The 18,048-nt window shown below is 47.6% G+C and overlaps 1 protein-coding gene across 3 annotated transcripts in view; it reads right to left on the bottom strand.

Annotated features, from left to right (window-relative positions):
• RALGAPB (Ral GTPase activating protein non-catalytic subunit beta) overlaps positions 1-15,726 on the bottom strand; it is a 64,204-nt gene extending 48,478 nt beyond the window's left edge. For 2 of the 3 annotated variants that reach the window (XM_042835451.1, XM_042835453.1), the window contains exons 1-6: positions 15,625-15,726; positions 10,075-10,287; positions 9,157-9,359; positions 4,172-4,335; positions 2,794-2,980; positions 314-445 (exon numbers count right to left, since the gene is read on the bottom strand). In XM_042835451.1, the coding sequence (XP_042691385.1) occupies positions 314-445; positions 2,794-2,980; positions 4,172-4,335; positions 9,157-9,359; positions 10,075-10,257 (869 nt within the window). In that variant the 5' untranslated portion in view covers positions 10,258-10,287; positions 15,625-15,726. Of the gene's footprint in view, positions 1-313; positions 446-2,793; positions 2,981-4,171; positions 4,336-9,156; positions 9,360-10,074; positions 10,288-11,118; positions 14,384-15,624 lie in introns of those variants that run through there. The other variant, XM_042835452.1, reaches the window with a different exon arrangement.
• Positions 15,727-18,048: the final 2,322 nt, after the last annotated feature.

The following is an 18,048-nucleotide window of genomic DNA, read 5'->3' as shown; positions in this document are numbered from 1 at the left end:
GCTCTTCCTGTTTGCTAGCTCAGAGAAACACAATTCTATTGAAGTCCTGTTTTTAAGATCCTCCAAAATGCCACATAGCAAAAAACACTTTTTAACTGAATTTGTTAACTCAGAACACAAAGTGGTGTGCTGAGAACGGAGCGGCCCACCACAGCTTTGCCCTGCACTGCTGCAGGGCTCTTGTACCATGCATTTCTCACTCTTTGTTCTACTTCAGTACATCAAGCTCAGCAGCCTCCAGAGAAATTTTTCATTTGAAAATCTTCAGAAACGATGCAAGAACACACAGAATGGATGGTTGTAGCTACAATACCTCAGCATGTGTAAAAAGCGAAACCAAGTTTGTGCGATGCACTCATTGTCCATTTCAGGAGGAATCAGACCAGCATCTTCTTCAGGAATTTTAAACGGAGGAAACGAAGGTCCATACGTGAAACGCAGCAATCTAGAAAGCAAGTCAGACACGTCTGTCATGCTCTTAATACTCCTCAAAATGTAACAGTGCATCAAAGCCTCCAAGAAATGAGCAGGAGGCCACAAGAGAACTACAGCAACACGATACCACGAGGACAATGGCTGAGACAAGTGCTTTGGGATCCTTGATGCTTAGCCTCTATGAGCTGCTGCTGTCTGATTTGATTCCTGCTTCATCCCCAGCTCTGCAAACTTTGCTCACTTCCCTGACCAGCATAATCTTGGTGTTTTCTAAAAGCATGGAAGAGAGAAAAGCAGTGCCTTCTGAAATTCCTAACAATTTCCACAAACTACTTTTTGGTTTCCCTAAGTTAAATGGTCTTGTAGCACCATTTCTCACTTCAGGTGTTGCGGAAGTCCTGCTTACTCCTGAAGTTAAAGAGCCTGAGTTACCATTCACTGCAGCCAATTCATGCAAAAGACAGTCACAGCATGTAGGGAACCACAGTCTGTCATGATGACTTGTTTGGGCAGAAAAGTAGATGAACTTTAGGATGAGGCCTTCTTTAAGTCCAAAACAGAAATACACATTCCCATATTGAGCAGAAGCCACTTTGCAGTGTGCCACGCTGGATGCCCCAGCACCCATTTGCACTTGGTGCCCCAAAGGCAAGCTCCTATAGGGTTCTGCTGCAAAAAAAACCCAAGAACCTCATCATGAACCTAATCAACCGCCCGGTGAATCCTAGCATCAGCTTTGGCTTGCACTTCTTGCTAAGTCACGCCCCACATCTGTGTGCTGCAGAAGAACACTGCTTCACAGTTCCTCTTGTATGGGCTGCAAGAAACCAGCTCCTCCAGGGAGCTGATAGGATCTTAATTGAAATTCGAGACTTACTCAAGAATGACTACGAACAGAAATAAGTTGTAATGCACAATCAGTTAAAACAGACTTACAGCACCCTATATGGGGAAAAGCAGTTCCTATTGGTATGGCAGCACAAGAGATCTTGTTTTATTCATCACAGCCATGGACACAGATTAACACTGCATAAGGGTACGAAGTTCCAAATATAATTTGCTATCTGGCTTTGAGATCCTTACTTGTGGCTGATGGATGACAACTCAATTCAGACAACAGTTCACTAGGACAGCACTTCAACTGTTTGAAGCTTTTATTTTATTCAAGTATTAAAAATTCATCTTAAATGCACTACACTTAAAGTTAGCACCAGAGGAGTTCAGTTTGCTAGATATAAACCAACATTACTATGCAGCAGATCAGCAAAATAAACATTACAGAAATCCTGCAGATTACTGTGAATCAACAGAGCTAAGACTGTTAGTCAACAGTGAAGGATAAAATTTGGGCATGAAGTGCATGGAACAGAAATGCCAACGCATGTTTGGATTCAGAGCTGCGCTTTTCAGATCAGTGAATCATAAAATATCTTCTGTTACGCAATGCTGCATCGAACAAACAAGAAATAGCTAAAGAAGTAGTGTGCGAAATACACAAAACTTGCATTGAGGCTTTGTTTCCCACAAAGGTTTAACAATTATCTGCATAATCTGGAAACATCTATTTACACTTGATTTTTAATAAGTAATTAAAAAGCAAGTTTTCAGTATTTAATTTTAATACATTTTCAAACTTTCATGCAAATCACTAATAAGTCTCAGGGGAGACTCATCCCCCTGATCCTCACTTCAACATCTCCAGGAGGATGAGATTTGCCCCACAAAGACTTCACAGCACAAAGAGCCCAGCATTATCAGTACTGATGCTCTCCTCACTGTTTGAGGCTTCCTGCTACAGCCCAGCCTCCCCTGCAGCCCCCAGTTCCTCACAGCGTGGCCTGGTGCTGCTCCTGTGCAAGAAGTCTGCAGCCTGCAACTGGCCCCTCACATCCCCACAGCCAGCCCATAGCATCGCTGCAGCTTTACAGAGCAGGAGATGCCTCACACACAGGCACAGCTCAGTGGTGATAAGCACCTCATCATCTCGGTGATGCCTGTCACACACACAAATTGTAATTCTACACTAATGCTAATGACTCATTCCTCACAGAACATAATATAAAAGTCAGCGATGGAGACTGATACACGTTCACACTGAGTAAAATGCTGATTGTTGGAGGAAGGCTGAGATTATGCAGTAACAGGGACAAATCCATTTAGACAATTCACTTGCAGAATGAAAATACATACGTGCCCAAACCATAAGAGCCAAGAGCATTTGTAAAATCTCTTATTAAGCACTTCGTTTTGCACATTCACTCTGGGATCACTGTGCATTCCAGAAACACGAAACTCCAGAGAAATCAAGCTGTGATTGTAGCAGCAGGTGTCTATCCCTTTGTGCACAACTTCTCCTACCTGGAGGTAAGAGCACAGATGACCTTGCTCCACTGCTCCACTACTGCAGGGTGATGCCGCCAGTTGGCCACCATCTCTTTGGCAGTTTTCCAGTAAGGTGGCGTTGGAAAGCACCGTGTGCAGGCCAGTAACCACACCTCAAACAGCACGCCAATAAGCTTCTCAGCCAGATTTTCAGCAATGCCACCTTATAGCAGAAATGAAGCATACTTTTAGCGAGTGCTCAATCTAAATAACTTCAGACATCTCCTCAAGGATTATTTTGATACTAAAGGACTCTCACAACCCTCACAGAATCACAGAATGGCCAGGGTTGGAAGGGACCTCAAGGATCACGAAGCTCCAACCCCCTGCCACACACAGGGCCACCAACCTCCCCATTTAATATCAGACCAGGCTGCCCAGGGCCCCATCCAACCTGGCCTTGAACACCTCCAGGGATGGACGGGGCAACCACAGCCTCTCTGGGCAGCTGTTCCAGCACCTCACCACTCCCTCTGTAAAGAACTTCCCCCTGACATCCAACCTCAATCTTCCCTCCCTCAACTTGAAACCACTTCCCCTTGTCCTGCTGTTATCCACCCTTTCCAAGAGTTGATTCCACTTCTGTTTGCAGGCTCCCTTTAGGTACTGAAAGACTGCAATGAGGTCACCCTGCAGCCTTCTTTTCTCCAGGCTGAACAAGCCCAGCTCCCTCAGCCTGTGTTCATAGGGGAGCTGCTCCAGTCCCCTGATCATCTTTTTGGCTCTCCTCTGGACCCTCTCCACAATTGCATCTCACATATTAGATTTCAGTTTAAGCAATAACTGTAAAGATTCCCAATCTTTTCATCATATTTTTCATCATTTAAGGTAATTCCCCATTGCTTCATACAGAACTTTTTACAAGCCCAAAGGTAACAGAGAAAACCCAGCCACATGCTCGTGTCACTAACAGATACTGGGAATTCAGCTACTGACCTTAGGCTGTCTTCTTCTGCACACAGAATATTTGATGTCTTATTCATTTTAAGTAAGGTATAAACTGATAACTGTAGGCAGGTAATTTCTGCAGGCAGGCCAAACTGGAAGGCACGTATGGCTTCCAGTGAAACTAACAGGGAACAATGTTATCTACACCCTTCACTACAAACTTTGTGTACTGAGTCCACTGTTTGGCAAAAACATATTTTGGAAAACTGACTCAGCTCTGAAGCACTCAATCTTCTCTGGCAGTGCTTTATTTTGGAGTATTGTAGCAGAATTAGGAGTGAGCTATTGCACTCTGGTGGCTACTACAAGCTTTTAACACGTTTCCCCAAATTCCCACAGCAGTTCAACATCCAGCAGAGCCAAAGCATTTTCTAGTAATTGGATCAAATGAAAGTCTAACACAAACCTTGCACAGTTGGAGCTGCTAGAAGAGTATCATTAATCTGAAGAAGAAATAACAACAAAACCTCCCACGTTTCTCTTGCCATAATTGTTGATTCACGAGCCAGTTTCTGGACTGCTTTCAAAACTTGCAGGCACAGCCTAATCTGACTAGATCCTGGGTCTGGCCTGCAAGAGAAGGAAAACATTACTTGAGTCTCCAAAGAGGAAATGGAATACACCATAGAGCAGCATGTTCAGTAATCAGAACTTTGAGCAATTATAAGAGGAAACATCAGTATGACTGAACCAGAGCCAAGAACATGAACTAATTTGCGTGTATGCATCACAGCTGTGCCTCTGAGCATCCTAACTCTGTCTTAACAAGCACAAGGTGTACCGTAATGCTTTTCTTTACACAAACTCACCGACACAGAGTGAACATTTTAACCAGAGAAAGTATAATGTCTTACAACAAGAAAATATTTACTAGGACAAACAATGCAAATGCTAAGACACCTTTCATTGTTTGATATTTAAGTGAGAAGAAAGTGTTGAATTTAGAAGAAAACATGTTAAAACTTCTTCCTTGTTCACCTCTTGCTTCCGAATGCACACCCAATTCTTGCCTTGAATTTCTGGCATTTAGGAAAAAGAAAATCTTGAAGAAAGTCATTAAAAACGGAAATTAGACTAAAAGAAGAAGGGATAAGGAGGGAAGAAAGGAAAGAAGTTGGCAGTATGAAGTTTTCCCTACTTAAAGAACCAGTTACACACTGCCTCTGCTGAGTCACGCAGCACAAGGTGTTGCATGCGCAGCAGGCTCTCTTCAGTTTGCGCAGGGCAGAATGGGGACAGAACAGTTACATGAAGTGCTCTGGAGAGTATCCGAGGACACTGGTAAACACATCTAAGCACGCCCAAAAACTTAAGGAGTGAAAGAATGAAGAATGAAAGAGCTTACTGATTTAAGCGTGCGATATATGTGAGCCATTTTTTTACTTGCAAGCTTAAATTTCAAGTTGTAAGCTTAAGTCATCCTACCAGTTGCTAATAAAGAGAATCACAAAGGTATGACCATTCACCAACCCACTAAGCAGCACTGCTAGAGCCCAAGCACTGCCAGCGCAATGCAAACCACGAGTGGCTCACACAGCGAGCTCTCAAGAACGTGCAGATCCACTAGACAAGGATCTGCTATTTTCAGGGAACAGCAGCTCAAATTGAGATCACGTACTGATAGATGCTTTTTAAAAGGATCACCAGCTCTTATCTGTGCAGTATAAATATACTGTATGCCAGTACTGGAAGTAAGATTACAAAGAGACAGTGCCTAGAGCAAAACTGTGGAGCAGTCACAGTTCAGAACGCCAAGGGGCTGTTTGTGCTGCTGCTCCTAACAGATCATCTTGGTAAAGCAACAAAGCTGGGGACAAGCAAGCCTCTGTTATGGCACTGCTTTTCCCCCCATGCAACAAAGCAAACTTTTTAAGCAAAGAATACCCTTATTTTGTCATTCATTATGTTTCAATGCCTGTCTCAAGAATTGATTCCCTAAGATTTTAATGAATTAATATTAAGGGATGTACAAATAGGAGCTCCTGGTGACTAATGGGAAACTTCTGAACAGAAGTGGGAAAGGCAGCTCCGTAGCTTTCACCCCTTTATCAGTTCTTTTTTCTCGACAAAGTCAATTGAATGGCAAACTTCAGCTGCAACATTCTGCAGGCTTATTTCCAGAGATTTCTCCAGGACCCGTCCTTATGGTTCCCACACCTACACTCAGCAAGAATTGCTCCCAAAATTTTATACATAAATTAGAAGTTACCAGAAAGGCCTGTTATGCTTGGCCAGCCGCACATCCTGTGGCCTCTCAAAAGATTCCAGACACCTGAGAGCAGACCCCAGGGCCATGTCTACAACCCTATATTCCACAGGGCAGGGAAAAGAGAGCTTTCATGATTTCTTTCCATGGTTCAAGCAAACTGAAATCTTACCTAAGAGTAATAACTACCTCAGTTAAGTTGTGTGCTACGCTCCCTGAGCATCACAGCATTGCTAGAGATGGACAGCCGGGGGGGCCTTGAGGAGTGCTCAACTACATCATGAAAAGAAGTCCTCCAGTCAGCAGGGCAGACAGGTCAGTGCTGCAGGGAAAGATGCACTTGTTCCTTAGTGTCTGACAGACAGAAGAAAAGGAGTTGGACTTGCTCTTCTTCCAGTGTTTTTATTTTGTCAGCACCACACTATTTCATGAACATACAGAACATGTAAACAGCTGCTTCAGCTGGATGTTCAAACTAAAATGGTTTATGATACACATCTGCTTTGTATCTGGTGAGTACATATCACTGATACACCACAACTCTGAACCACCACCTCTAAGGCAGCCAAGCATCTGCTGCACTGTCAGGACACCAGGCCAAGGAAGGAAGCTGTTGTAACCCCAAACCTCTACATGACACAGGTTTGCAATTAGAGCTTCGTGTTTCCTGCTACTTTGGAGACTTACAGGAAATAGTTCAATATATTACCAATGTATATCAGTATATTGTAGCATAGGTTGCTACAAGAGTTCCTGGGTAAGCATGTACAAGTGCTTATCAGCACCAGGCACCCGCAGCAGCTTGGTACCAAAAGTAGACTCTTCTCCCTCTACACAGACATGTAAGAAAATGAGTCCTTCCTTTCTCTCAAAGAATTTGCACACAACATAATTCTGTATTTAATGTTTGTTACATCATGTTTCTACATTGCTCAACTGAAGGAAACACTTTAAGATCTTCTTCCTGAAAAGGCACCAGGTACAACAGAAGGAAAAAAAAAAACAAAACAAACACCAAGCACAGCCTTTCAGATACATGTCAAGAGCTTGGGAAAGAAAAATAAGAGAGATCTTATGCTTTGTGGTGTGCACACAGGTTTACAGTCATGATTTCTCTGCTCAGCCTGTATCTAGACGTCAGTTGTTTCATTCAGCAGACATCACACGTCATCTGCCATCCTGCATCAATCTCAATATATGAAGTTGGAGCAGAAGCATAGACCAGTAGTAGTGTCAGCAGCACACAGGAAACAAAACTGACTGTTAACAGGGCCTCTATCACATGGCAAAGGAACACAGGAAAAAGCTGCTTATCAAACAGAAGAGTGCATTCTCCACTGGGCCAAGGAAATAAGTGTTTCTGGACTGAGCAAATTCCATTCTGCACCTATTAAAGACCTGCACCAGCTCTAGCAGGACAGACATCCCTCAAGGCTTCTTTAACAACTGCCACATTTTCCAGCACCCAGTGTTTTTGACACAGTAAACATGTCAACACAGCACATGAAGGTGCTCAGCAGTCAAAGGACCTTCTATATCAATTCTGTGTGCCACCGCAATGCTGTTTTAGACCAGTATGTATTATTGCATTGTAAAAATAATCACTGTGTTTAGTTAAAATGATCTGGTGCTTAAAGTGAGAGCACAGGTCCCAGAACCTGCATCAATTGCTTTCAGAAGAAAAAGATACTGATGAATAAGGATTCTAAGATTAAATATCTCCTCTGTTTGAGAGCTGCTTATTGAGAAACAATGACTAAAGATCCCAGATAAAGGAATCAGCAGTGTAACAAAGCCCTCCCCAAAAAAAGACAATGTCTCCAAGAGAGTGAACAATTCAAAGATACTGAAGACATCTGAAAATTATCTTATTAACTGCAAAATATTTGAAACTTGTGCATAAGGTGTGCATAACTTGTGCATTCAGGGTCACGGCTTGAAACTGGAAAGACAGCAGTTCTTTGTTCTTCTTGGACACAGGTTCACAGCAGGTTACTACACACTGAGTTCTGGTTTTATTCTTATGGAGTCCCATGACAAAGCCCAGCAAGGCATCAGCCAGCTCTAGGCTAGATGCCAGCAGCCCAGGAAAGGAGTGACTGTGTTTCTTCACCTTCCTTGGGTAGTCACCAAGAAATGACCAGTAGAGACAGCTTTCTGTGGAAACCTGATCTGAAGCATCCTTTCTTTAAATTTCTTCCCTCCACTGCTTCCCTGACTGTCCTTTAAAGGGAATTAAAACATCTTCCACTGTGCATTTAGAGGAATTAAAACTCCAATTAAGTTGCAGAATTTGAAACAATCAAACAGGAACGACCTCTTCATTTGAGCTTGTATGAATTCCTCTTCAAAGCCCTTTATCAGTACAACCTTCAGATGAAGTTAAGTAACCCAAGCAGGGTTTTGAAGGCCACTCACAGTGATGCAGCATTCTGCAAAGTAGGTTGTTCAGCAGAGGTCTGGAGGTACCAGACCTGAAGTAATTTCAGGAGCTAGTACCTAGGTACTGTTTCACAGGGAACTACTAAGACAGCTTTTTCTTTATTCAGCCTGTATTCTGCACCATTAGGCCCATTTGTCATAAACTACACGTGAAATCTAACATTGAGAGCACTCGAGGCAACACAACTTTTTGTCTAAGAGGTAGGAGTATGCGTATGAACATCACTGTCCAATGATGTTCAGGGTAACGTCAGGCTGATAGATAGCAAGCACTTCCATAGGGCTCCTTGAAAATGATCAGTGAAACATGATCAATACGATTATGTTCATTTAACAGGCAGCAAATTCTGGCAAACTTGCAGGGAGCAGCTTGTGTCTACTCTTCTGATGTGATGGAAGAAGCTGTAAGTCAACACAGCATGGGATGGCCACCACATGCTTTTACTTACCTCATTTGTACACATTATTAGCAGACAGTCACATGATTTAGTTTTTTTGTTTGTTTGTTTTTTTAATCTCCCCCCAGTCATGTAATAATAATGGTTCTGAAGTGATTAGTTACCTAAACACAGAAGCAACAAGGCACGGATGGAGTGAATCCCTGTAACTTGGCTACAATAACAGCCTCACTTAAACAAGAGCCTGCATGGCTCATCACGTCCTTCTGACACACTGCCTGCCGACCATGGCTCTGGATGCCTGTGGATCTCTCCCACCCTAAACACCACTACCCTGACACTCACCTTGGTACAAAGAGATTTTGGAGATGTTTGAGAATGCTTTGAACATAAAGGTTTGGTTCCTTAATAACTGGTAAAGGAATCGAGTCCTTAGGTAACACAAGAGCCATAATCCAGTCTGTATACACATCCACACAGTACTTCACGGTGTCGCCATCCAGGGGCAGGGTCAGCCCGTAACAAACCACCTCCATCGTCCATTTTACCTAGGAATAAAGTGAAGGTAATAACAGTGAATTTTAGACAGTAAAGGATGATTAACGCACACTAGCTCTAATGTAAAGAGAATTTCTTTTATCACACAACTGCACTGATCTGATGGACACACAAATTAGAATCACCGAATCATTAAAGCTGTAAACAGTCTTTAAGATCACCAAGTCCAACTGGCAACCTATCCCTACCGTGCTCAAGTTAATGACTCGGTGTTCTCATGCAGCCTTGTGATTTCAAAAAGAATCTCTTCAGTCTAAATCATAGAAAGAATTCCTCAGAACACACAAAGAGCTGGATGATCATAAACTGATGTAGTAGAAGACTTGCAGATTCTAGCAAATAAACGCTCATATAATACCAACACTTACAGTCACACACTTGCTTCAGCAAATACAAAGGCTGCTCTACAAAGGCTTTAAAGCGTTAACCAACTCAAGCCTTTGAGTTTCCCAACCCCTTCAGCCTGCACTTTGGGTATAATAGCTCAGATAAGCACCAAACACCACGCATCGCTTCCTACTAGGCCATGAAGCACACAGTTGTCACAAACTGGCTGTACAAACATTACACAGATTGGTAACCTAAAAACACAGCACATTTACAAAAACCTGGCTTATCAAAGTGATTTTCTACAGCCTCTTAAAAGAGACCCTTAGCACGAAGAGAACTATGGCCGTGGTGATGGAGGCCACAGGAATCACTTACTTCTTTGTCTGTTTTCAGCAAACTCTCGCTCCCAACCGACGATGTGATCAGAGCCTGCCCCAGGGGGCGCACCACCGCATTCGCCACTTCTCTGCCCACGCTCTCAGGATAGCTGTGAAGCACACTGGTGTTACCCTGATCATTTTGAATGACAAGATGCAAGGATCTCCACTCTGAGTACATAGTGCCTCTATGCTACAAACCAAATAACACCTGGAGGGGCAAGAAAGAAGAAGAAAGTAGAAGCATCTATGAAATTAACAGAACTGAACTTTTTGCCATTGTAAATTCAGTATATGAGCATCTACACCATGCCTTTGAAATCCTGTAAGTGAATCAAACAGCTCTTGTTTGACCTTAGTGTCTTTTAACAAAAAAAATAATATTTTGTGATATTTAATAAAATATTTATAATATATTTATGATATTCAATAAAATAAAAACTCCAAATACTAAAAGAATCAAAAGTTACCCTGGGATTCAAAAGCTCTCCTAATGGGAATTCTGCATACTGACTCCCCCTCCTTTTAAGTTCAGTTAGGAACTTACAGCCTGTTTGTGACACTACAAGCCTCAGGAGAAGCAGCTCATGACTTCAGCTGGTGCAGTCCATGCTGTCAAGACGCTTTCTTACAAAGTGCTCATAGCTAAACAGAGAACTGCTCCAGAAATATTCAAAATTAAGGCAAGCAACAGCTGTGTTCACACCTTATGCCCTTTTTCAGTTCAACAGTAGTTAAAAATACATACCAGGAAACCGACAGAAATCCTCACTCATTAGGAACATCAAATCCAGCCTCTTCCTACACTCCCAGTATTTCTCCTGCAGCACCCAAATCTGCTGAGAAATGTGACTAACTGATGAACAGAAGTGTGCTGACCTGAACTGACAGAAGGACTGACTGAGCCCTCACAGAGTGCTCACTTAAACCACAGATGGCCTCACAGTTGCGACACAACCCCACGTGTGCTCCTGTACCTGGCGCACTCACATACGCACCGGCGAGTTTCAAACCCTGCTGAAGTCAGTGCACACAGCCTCACCTGGCAGCACCTGGCAGCTCAGCCAGCACAGATGTCTTGATCCAGCCAGCAGCCGTCCCAGCAGACAGGACCTGATCTGATGGAGGACAGATGAAGACCTGTGCCTCACAGAGGAGCCGGGAGAACACACATCTGGGAAGGGTGCAAGGAGCATTCCCTGCGGTGGCAGCACCCTGCAAACCTGCTCTGAGCAGCACAGGCGCACAGCAGCACGAGCCTCAGACCAGCACCACCTCCCTCCTTCTATTATCAGTTATTTGAGCCAGCGACCACGTGAACAGCACAGCACAAGGCAGGCAGGGCTGGCACCGAGGAAAAGCAGGAGGGCATGCAGCAGCCACAGCACAGATCTGCTCACGCTGCCACAAACAGCGCTGCAGGGACGGCTCACCAACAGCTGCTGGGCATTGCAGGAACTACTTAGTTACATAGGGCATGTTTTCAGTGCCTCCCTTCAGTATTCCTTGGCAAGAAACCAAACAAGCCAGGCCTGGAAATGCACCTAGTTAGGAACAAGCCGCCATTTAAACAGGTCTGCCTATTTAGCTGATCACCTGAATGCTGATTTACACCTAAAACTCTACATAAAAAGCTTGATGACTCCTTTATGAGGAGGCAGCACATCTTAGTTTCCTAAACTACCTCCTTCCTGGTTTGAGGCAGCAGCAACGCATGCTTTCCTGATGGTAAATAACCACAGCAGGCACAGCTGGCAGAAGTGCACCCTGTGTCCATTAGGAATGTTCTCCTCTGAGGGCAATGGGGGGGAGGTGCCTGTATATAATCTGCTGCCAGGACACAGAAGTCACAGCGACAGGAGAGCAGGAAGCAAACAGGACCCACAGACCCATCTACAGCCATCGTCCTTGGTAACAACGGCAGTTCCCAGCTGAGTTCTTAGGCCGTCTCCCTGCTGCTGTGCCATCCCTTTCTGCAGGCCCTACACACAGTGCCAGCCCTCCCACAGGCACTGCAAAGCCCATTGCAGCAGCAGTGCCCACCACTTGAGAACGGAGCGCTGGATCAAACCAAGCACGTCAGCACGCACTGGCACGCTGCTATCAGCTCAGTGAGCCCATCAGGATGCCGACAGCTGCCAGCACGGGCTGCCCAGAAGCACGGGGAAATTGTGGGTAGCCCAGAGGCTGTAAAGCTCCTACATGGAAGAAAATCAGAGAACAAAGGATTCCAAATTCTGAAGCATTTCAGGACCCCTTGTCATACCAGCACGCAGCAATGCAAGAAGTTCCCACCTGCTCCCAGCCCTGCCAAGGCAAAGCGAGCAGCTCCATGGGGTGATGCTTCCCAACCTCGGAGATGGGGTGTCTGTCACATATTTGGGATGCACCACAGCACGTGTGAGAGGCTCAGCAGCAGCACAGGGGAGCCAAAGCCCCTGGTGCTGCACACAGCTGGCAGACCTAACGCTGAGATCTGCATCCTCGCGATACCCCAGGCTGCCCTTGGTCTTGCCATAAAGGAAATATTATTAACGTACAATAATGGACCAAGGAACTAATTCCCATGTAAAAAAACCTTTTGAGGTAGGACTTCCTGTGGTACTGGATTATTTACCCGCTACATTTTGCGACTGGAACATTTTATTTTGTGAAGACTGAAAGTTGCTTTTCACTCGGGACCCCGCTAACTGCCATCTGAAGTGAGAGCTGTTGTTACCTGTCACAGCAGAGCTGTGGCTGTACTCAACTGCAATTCAACTTCTTGAACCCAGACATAAGCTAACAACACCAGTAAGCCGCCCCACAACCACATCTGCTTTCATGTTGAATCTATGAAAGCAGAACATACTGACAGTGTCACACCTTGCTTAGAAAGCTCAACAAGAAAGGTTCTGAACACCTCACAGAAGCAGGATGCACCCCTCAGAACAGGCTGCATTTATCCCAAATTACTTCAACACCCCCCAGAACACCAGAAGAACACACAGCTTTTACTCCATACCACCAGTGCACCTCAATCTTCATTTGTTTCTGCAGCATTTCTGCACCTCGGTTTCAAAAACAGCACTCTGGCTCAATAGCTGAGCACCACCTGCATGAAATTTAGGAGAATATCTACACAGACACAGGTTCAAATCTCTGAGGGCTCCTGAGGTTCCAGACTATCTAACTAAGGGGAAGAAGAAAAGTAAATAGAACTATTGAAGTCACCAAGCCATTTTACACACAAGTTTGGAAACAGAACACATTTATGTTCTGCAGTAAATATAACATCCTGAGATTTCTAAAGGCAGGGGGGTCTGGAAAGAAATTCCCAACACTACCACTGGTGGAAGAACAGAGAGATGCAAAGCTAAGATATGTACCATCTACTATGGAACCACAGTACCAGTGTTCCTCAGCAAAGTAAATACCATCACCATGTTCCCTCCTGAGCCATTTTAGCTAGGGAATTTTTATAGCTACCGCCACATAAAACTGGAAAAGCATGTTTCAGCATTTGAGACCAAAGATCTTCAGCTCACAGACACTCGAGACTTTGGTGAGTATAAGAAAGTCATTAATAAGCTCATGAAATTAAAAAAAGATGGTGATACTTGAGATTTATTTCTAGTCCCTAAAGCCTTCAGAGGAATAGGAGCAGGCAAAATATTTTACCTCCTGGATCAGTAAAGTTAGTGAGAATTACCCAAGCAAACAGGCCCACGTTCTGCATTTGTTTTGAAGGAACACGTGGGAGCTCAGAGCAGTGGTGGGATTTTTGAAGTGTGCACAGGGAGAAGGTAAGGAACTGATGTTTGTGTAGGAAGCAGATCTCAGAGCGGGCACAATGAGGGCTGGGAGCAAACTGGGACACTGAGCCCTTCATGCTCAGCAACTTCAGACACAAAATCAAGTGCTCACCTACAAAGCAAAGGGTTTGGAGCACAAAGACAAGCCTTCCCAAAGTCTGAGAGCTTCCTGAGTTTTCATCAGAACCAGGAAGGCAGAGACTGAACTGAAAATTCATTGGGAACAATAATATTAATACAGAAGAGAGGAAGACCAGCAGCAGAGACACCCAAGGAAGGCCTCTCCGAAAGCAGAGCTTACAGCAAAGAAGCAGCAATATAAAGGAACTACTCTGTAAAGTTCGGGGATATTAATTATAATTCAAAAGTATTTCAAGGAAAACAAGGCAGCCATTTGCCCCACCTTGCCACAACTGCTGCCCCTCTGCCTTCCACTTTTCTGCTAGAGAGTACAGAGGCTGGCTTAGGTCCTGGCAGGGCTGCCTGACTCAGCACCACCCTTGCAAGGCAGAAGAAGTGAGCACTCCTCCAGGCCCCCACCTCCAAAGCCCACCCAGTAGGAGCCCCCACTCCAAGAACATATCATGTTAAGAGACATCACATAGAGCAGCTTGCAGGCCCTGCTCTGCTTAATATCAGTACTTTGTTAGAGAATAAATGGAGATACATGCCAGGATTACTACTAAACGAAAGATTTCCATTCAAGGCAGGAAGAGATGAGGCAGAAAAGAGCAGGAACTCACAACCCCAGTTCCAGCTCAGGTGACACATTCAGTCACAGCGCTGCTGAATGGAAGAGAGGAGCGTCACCGCCCCCCTCGGCCAGGGAAGATGAGTTGGCCCAATTTTATCATCCAGCTGCCGGAAGTCAGTACACAAACCCAAAGGCAGCCCCCACTTAAGCCTCGGGGCAGGAGACTCCACTCTCCGCAGCAGACCCCAACCATAGGGTCAGAGCCCCCACCTCAGCCCGGTTCTGAGGACAAGGCCAGATACAGCCGTCCCAGTGCAAGGGGCCGGGGCCCCCATCACGGAGGAGCAGCCTGGAACTCGGGGCTGTCACACTGAGCATTCGTCAACCCATAAGAAAGCAGAGTCAGAGAACTTTATAAGCGCTGGATATTTTACTCTGCTTTCAAGCTTCATCACTCAGACATCACCACTGCTTTGCTTCTGGCCACCGTCCCACCTGTCAGAGCCGGGTGAGAAGGCGACCCTTCGGGCTGCCCCGGCTGCACCCGCACCCCAAACCGCCCAGCTACCGCGGCCGCAGGGCGGAGCGCCCCGCGATGCCGCCGAAGGACGGTTCCGCGCAGCGCCTCACTGTTCGCTCCTCGCACAGCGGAGCGGCTCCCCCCGCCCCAGAGGAGAACGGGCACGGCCTGCAGCGCCGCCACTCCGCACCTGCGCCCGCCCGCGGGGCAGCAGGAGAAAAACGAGGCTAACGGCGAGAGCAGGACGGAGCCCGGCGCCGAGTTCCGCGCCGCTCCGCGGGCGCTGCCGACCACAACTTCCCTCCGCCCCGCGCGGCTCCCGAACCGCGGCCCCCGCCCCGGGTACGGCAGGGCAGGACGGGCCCGGAGCTCTCCGCGGCCCACTCCCATCGGCCGCCCGGCGCTCAGCGCTGCGCCGGCGCCGAGCGCGGCCCCGACGCGCCGCGCGGCGGCCCGGAGCCGGGCGGGCAGTGGCCGCCGACCACAGGGCCCGGCGGAGGGGTGGGGGGAAGGGGATCGGTCGGGCCCGGACGGCCTTACCTGCGCCGAAGGGCCCGGCGGGCATGTCGGACCGGGCAGAGCAGGGCCAGCCGCTCCGCCCTCAGACCGCCGGCTCCATGGTGCCCGCGGCGGCTGAGGCGACACGGGGAGACGCCGCTCCGAGCCGCCCCGCTCCGCAACCCTCGGCCGCTTCCGGCAGCGCCACAAAGAGCGCGGCGGGCGGCCGGGCCCTACGGCGTTCTGCGCACGCGCGCGCCCGCTCCGTCCTGCAGCTCCCCGCCCGAGCGCACGGCTCCCGCCGCGGGCAGCGCCAAATAAGTCGCGGGGAAAAGCTGTGCGCTTGCGCGGCTCGCCGCGGCGGTCCCCGTCGCCTCCGCCGTCCTCTTCCTCTTAAAGGGGACGCGCCCGCATCACCCGCCCCGCCCGAGGCCGCCCTCTTTCGGCACCCCATTCCGCGGAACGCCGCCATCCTTTGCCACTCCGACAGGCGCTGCGGCCCCCGGGCTCGGGCGGGGTCGCACGAGGGCACGCCGTCACCCCACGAGCAGCCCCCAAACGCTCGGCCCCTCAATGCGGGCCGCAGGTCACCGCCCGCGTCACCCCGGAGCGGAGAGAGGAGAATTCACCCGCAGCAGCGCCCTAACAGCTCTGCTCTCTCCCTTTGCACCACGTGCGCTTTTCCCAAGGGACGTTAATGGCCCCGGGCTGCCCGCCGCTGCCGTGCGCTGGCTGCCAGGTCGGTGCAGTTTGCCGTGCGGGGATTTTCTGCCTCCGGATTCGCGCACTTCACCGTTCTCACGGTACCCCCGTTAGAGCGCCAGCAATGTTAACATCGCTGTCTCTCCCTTCTAGCAAGCCCACGCCACGGATGCAGCAGCCGCTGCGGGGCTGGCTGTCCCGTCACAGGCGCTGCTGTGCTCCCCTGGCAGGCAGGCCCAGCAGCCGCTCAGCTCCGCCCTGCGGGAAGGGGGAGGAGGATGGGAAAGGTGACGGTTAGAAAGTGTGAGGGTTGGTATTACGGCAGATCGATAAGGAAAAAGAGGAAATACGTATTTTTCAAAAAGCACAAACCCTCCTCCCCCTGAGAAAACTACTCCAGAAGAGCTCATGGTGCAAAATGCAATTGTATACCACTGCAACTAATGCATAGCAGCAGTTTTTTTCCCCTGGAAAAACTCCCCACTGCTTCTCTTGCAGAGCACGGCACCGTATGATCTGGAACATCCCAGCTGTCCTGGCTGTGCACCCTCCCAGCTGTGCACCTACAGAATGCTCTGTAAGCACTTAACTGTGTAAGCACTGCTGAGCTGCAGCTACATCTGTGCGTTTTCAACGCTGTTTTCATCACAAAATCAAGCCACAGCACAGCAGGAAGTACTGTGAGAAAAAATAACACTCCCCAAAACCAGCACGGGCACAGTAAGGTTGCTGCTGGAGCACTGTGCAAGATCTCCATCCCAGCTGTCTGTGCTGATGCTGGCCCAGTGACCATCACACATCAAGGGCTCGGTGACCCCAAGCAGGTGCAGGACAAACTTCCCAGTGCAGGACGAGCTTCCCAGTTCATTGCATGGGGACACCTGCAGGCAGCTCTGCTGTGCACCTGGCAATGACACTGCTTTGGCTTTATCTTGGAGTGAAGCAGTGTGTTTTCACTAAACATGTTTTTGTTCAGTTGCAGGAATGATGGATCTAGTTGTGTACTCCTGGGAAAACCCCAGAGGAATACTCAAGACCACAGTGCAGATAAAGTCCTAGTCTGGCAGAGCCTGAGCACCTGCCTCAAGGTCTGTGCAATGCTGCATGACTTCTTTCCAATATTTCAAGGAATGTAAGATTATGTTGTTTTTTTTTCCTCATGTTGTCTCCAGCGTGTTTTGTTTTGTTTTGTTTTGTTTTGTTTTGTTTTTAATAAATGCCTTGCAGAATCTGAGCCCCTTTCTTAGGGGATCTGTAAGGAGCAGGCACCCCTGTGCTTTACATCTGCCGTTGTTGGCAGGATCCCACTTGCCTTGAAGGCACTGCCAATGCCCTGGTTGGGGCTGCGGGCAGGAGGGCGGTGGGGATGTGATTGTGGCAGCTGGGGACTGTGGGGCTGGAGAGGAGTGAAGGGGCCTCAGGGGACTGCAAATCTGAAAGCCACAGGGGATGATTATGAAAGTGAGATGTTGCTGGTAGGGGCGCACAGGGAGCAGACCAGTGGCAAACCAGTGCTGTCCCTATGGGGTGAGTGTGAGTAAGCAAAGGGGAAAGGGCAAAGGAGCACTCCCAGAGCTCTAAAAATGCTGAAGCCTGGGTTCTGCCTCCAATCCCACCCAGTCTGCCCTGCTTCATTGTTCTTCAGTTTCTTGGTTTGCTCTTGTTTGGCATCTTCAGGATGTCCTGTGTTCTCAAGTGCCCAGCTGCTCTTCAGGGGTGGTCTTTCCCAACCTTGGTGATTCTGATTCAGTGGTTTAGAATTAG

The sequence above is a fragment of the Centrocercus urophasianus genome, unplaced genomic scaffold, assembly GCF_019232065.1.
Source record: "Centrocercus urophasianus isolate 14NV4802_14NV808 unplaced genomic scaffold, USGS_Curo_1.0 seq_53, whole genome shotgun sequence".
NCBI classification, from domain to species: Eukaryota; Metazoa; Chordata; class Aves; order Galliformes; family Phasianidae; genus Centrocercus; species Centrocercus urophasianus.
Note: the sequence above shows the minus strand (reverse complement) of the source record. Positions and strands in the feature narration are given on the sequence as shown.